The sequence below is a fragment of the Neophocaena asiaeorientalis genome, unplaced genomic scaffold, assembly GCF_003031525.2.
Source record: "Neophocaena asiaeorientalis asiaeorientalis breed wild unplaced genomic scaffold, Neophocaena_asiaeorientalis_V1.1 scaffold330, whole genome shotgun sequence".
Taxonomy (NCBI): domain Eukaryota; kingdom Metazoa; phylum Chordata; class Mammalia; order Artiodactyla; family Phocoenidae; genus Neophocaena; species Neophocaena asiaeorientalis.
Window position 1 is genome coordinate 3,488,820 of NW_020175667.1, and position 2,402 is coordinate 3,491,221.

The 2,402-nt window shown below is 36.9% G+C and overlaps 1 protein-coding gene across 2 annotated transcripts in view; it reads left to right on the forward strand.

The window, feature by feature from the left end:
• The window catches only part of NR2F2 (nuclear receptor subfamily 2 group F member 2), a 12,397-nt gene extending 10,785 nt beyond the window's left edge, over positions 1 to 1,612 (forward strand). For both annotated transcript variants that reach the window (XM_024731543.1, XM_024731544.1), the window contains exon 3: positions 136 to 1,612. In XM_024731543.1, coding sequence (XP_024587311.1) covers positions 136 to 410 — 275 coding nt within the window. In that variant the 3' untranslated portion in view covers positions 411 to 1,612. The remainder of the gene's footprint in view (positions 1 to 135) is intronic.
• Positions 1,613 to 2,402: the final 790 nt, after the last annotated feature.

Consider the following 2,402-nt stretch of genomic DNA (forward strand, 5'->3'; position numbering starts at 1 on the left):
CATTTGCTCCAACTCCGGTTGGGGCAGTTTGACAGAGCACTGTACACACACCTCATGTGACCCATTTCAGACCTCTTAATCTGATGACTGAATTCTTCGTCTTCTTCTTCTTTTTTTTTTTAAACTTTCTTCCAGATGCCTGTGGTCTCTCTGATGTAGCCCATGTGGAAAGCTTGCAGGAAAAGTCCCAGTGTGCTTTGGAAGAATACGTTAGGAGCCAGTACCCCAACCAACCGACGCGATTCGGAAAGCTTTTGCTTCGTCTCCCTTCCCTCCGCACGGTCTCCTCCTCAGTCATAGAGCAATTGTTTTTCGTCCGTTTGGTAGGTAAAACCCCCATCGAAACCCTCATCCGGGATATGTTACTGTCCGGCAGCAGTTTTAACTGGCCGTATATGGCAATTCAATAAATAAATAAATCAAGATAAGAAGGGGGAGTGAAACAGAGAGAAAGAAAAGGCAAAAGACTGGTTTGTTTGCTTAAATTCCTTCTATTAAGAAAGGATATAAAAGGATGTTACAAGTTTGCTAAAAGAAGAGAGGGGAAGAATTTAATGGACTGTGAATTTCCAAAAAAAAAAAGACTGTCAAATGAACTTTTACAGAATGCATTAAAAAAACAAACAAACTCCTGTGTCGGTCAGAACAACTTGCTACTTATCATTTTTGTATAAAAAGGAAATTAGTCTTTTTCTTTTTTTGGTAAATTTTGGAAAAATATTGCTAAAAGTGCATTTAAGGAGATTGGGAGAAAATTAGCAGAATGGAGAAAGTAAGTCTTTTTTTTTCCAAATTATTAATTGTCCTGTGTCTATGTACCTCTAGCTGTTCTTTTTTGTACTTTTCTGGTTCCAAACCAGTTTATTCTGTGGTTCTATAATAAGTTTTGATATAATCTTGGCTTCTTAAAAACTGTGTATCCTTAAAATATATGTTCTGCAAGAATTAAAACTCAGTCCATGAAAATATCATAGGAAGACATAAAACTTTAAAAGGCAACTCAAAGATGATGGAAACGCACTTACAAGTGGTGACCAAAAATTTTAGGTGAAGTTGAGCACTCTAATTTGAGAACTGGAGGAACCACATACAACACTTAACTTCCCCTACCCTGCCCACCCCCCCAAAAAAAGATACCATGACAAACCTAGCTTTTTAAAAATATTTTAAGAAAGAGAATGAACTGTGGAATTTATTGGCAGCCAAGGAATGTGTCCAAGACACATGCTGAGGTTTTGAATAAAAAGTGAACTTTTGTAATTTGAATTGGGTCCCGCTTACTTCTTGAATTGTTATGAAAATCCTATATCTGTTTGTATATTTGCAAACCCTTTGTATTATAATTGTTGATATTTTCCCTTTTTAAAAAATACCATTGAAATCAGCATGACAAAATAACACTGTTGGCACTTATAGGTAACGTGATTGATTCAGTATCTTAGAGTTTACAGTTTGTGTTTTAAAAAAACTGAAGGTTTTTTTTAAGTGCAACATTTCTGTATACTGTAAAAGTTATAATAACTGAACTGTTTGGTCGAGTCTTTGTGTGTTATATTCCAAGGAAAATTGAAAGTATTCAGAAATTAAAATATTATTTGATATCTGAAACCTGTTTGGCTGTCCCCACTCACTGTCTTTCCTTCGAGAAGCCCCTGTGAGCTCTCACTGAGCTGGGCCGGGGGCTCTATTTGTTTACTCCCCTCAGCCAGTTTGTTCAAAGGTAGACTAGTGTATTTGCCTGTTTAATTTGGGTGTGTGGGGGCGGGGAGCTGAAGTTAATGGTTTATCTATGGTTTAGGAAGTGCCATACTGATATAGTAAACCACCCCCATTCACCTAATCCTTCTTTTAATTAAAAATGGATTTTCCAGGAAAAAAAAAGGCCCTTATATTTGTCACACTTAAGTGCCTGCTTAGGGAAGGTATTGTGAAAAGTATTAGAAATCTTGAGATCAGTATCTATTTTATGATCAGGAAAAAATACTGTTTTGTACATTTCTGACAGTTACGCAGAAGACCATTCAAGCAGGCTATCACAGCCTTGTAAATAGAAGGCAGTTGTTTGCAATGAGTTTTTCCTTAAGTAGGTGTGATTTTTAAAAATATTCTGTGGTTCTCATCTAGTGTGGTTGTTGAGAGGATTTCAAATTCAGTGGTATAGCTTAGAGCGGCTGAAGGGTTTATTTTTAATGTATATATGATAACTTGCAGTTGGCCTTCCCCTCCCCCCGTACGTTCATTCTGTGAGAGCATGACCACAGGTCAAGGGAATCTTTTCCATTGGAGTTCTGTACATAAAAACACATCGACATTTTGACATTTCAGATTGTGTAGATGCAGTCTGTACTGCTCTTGGGATCCTTTGTCCTTAAAAGCCAAATTAAGAAAAGGAAGAGAAAGAA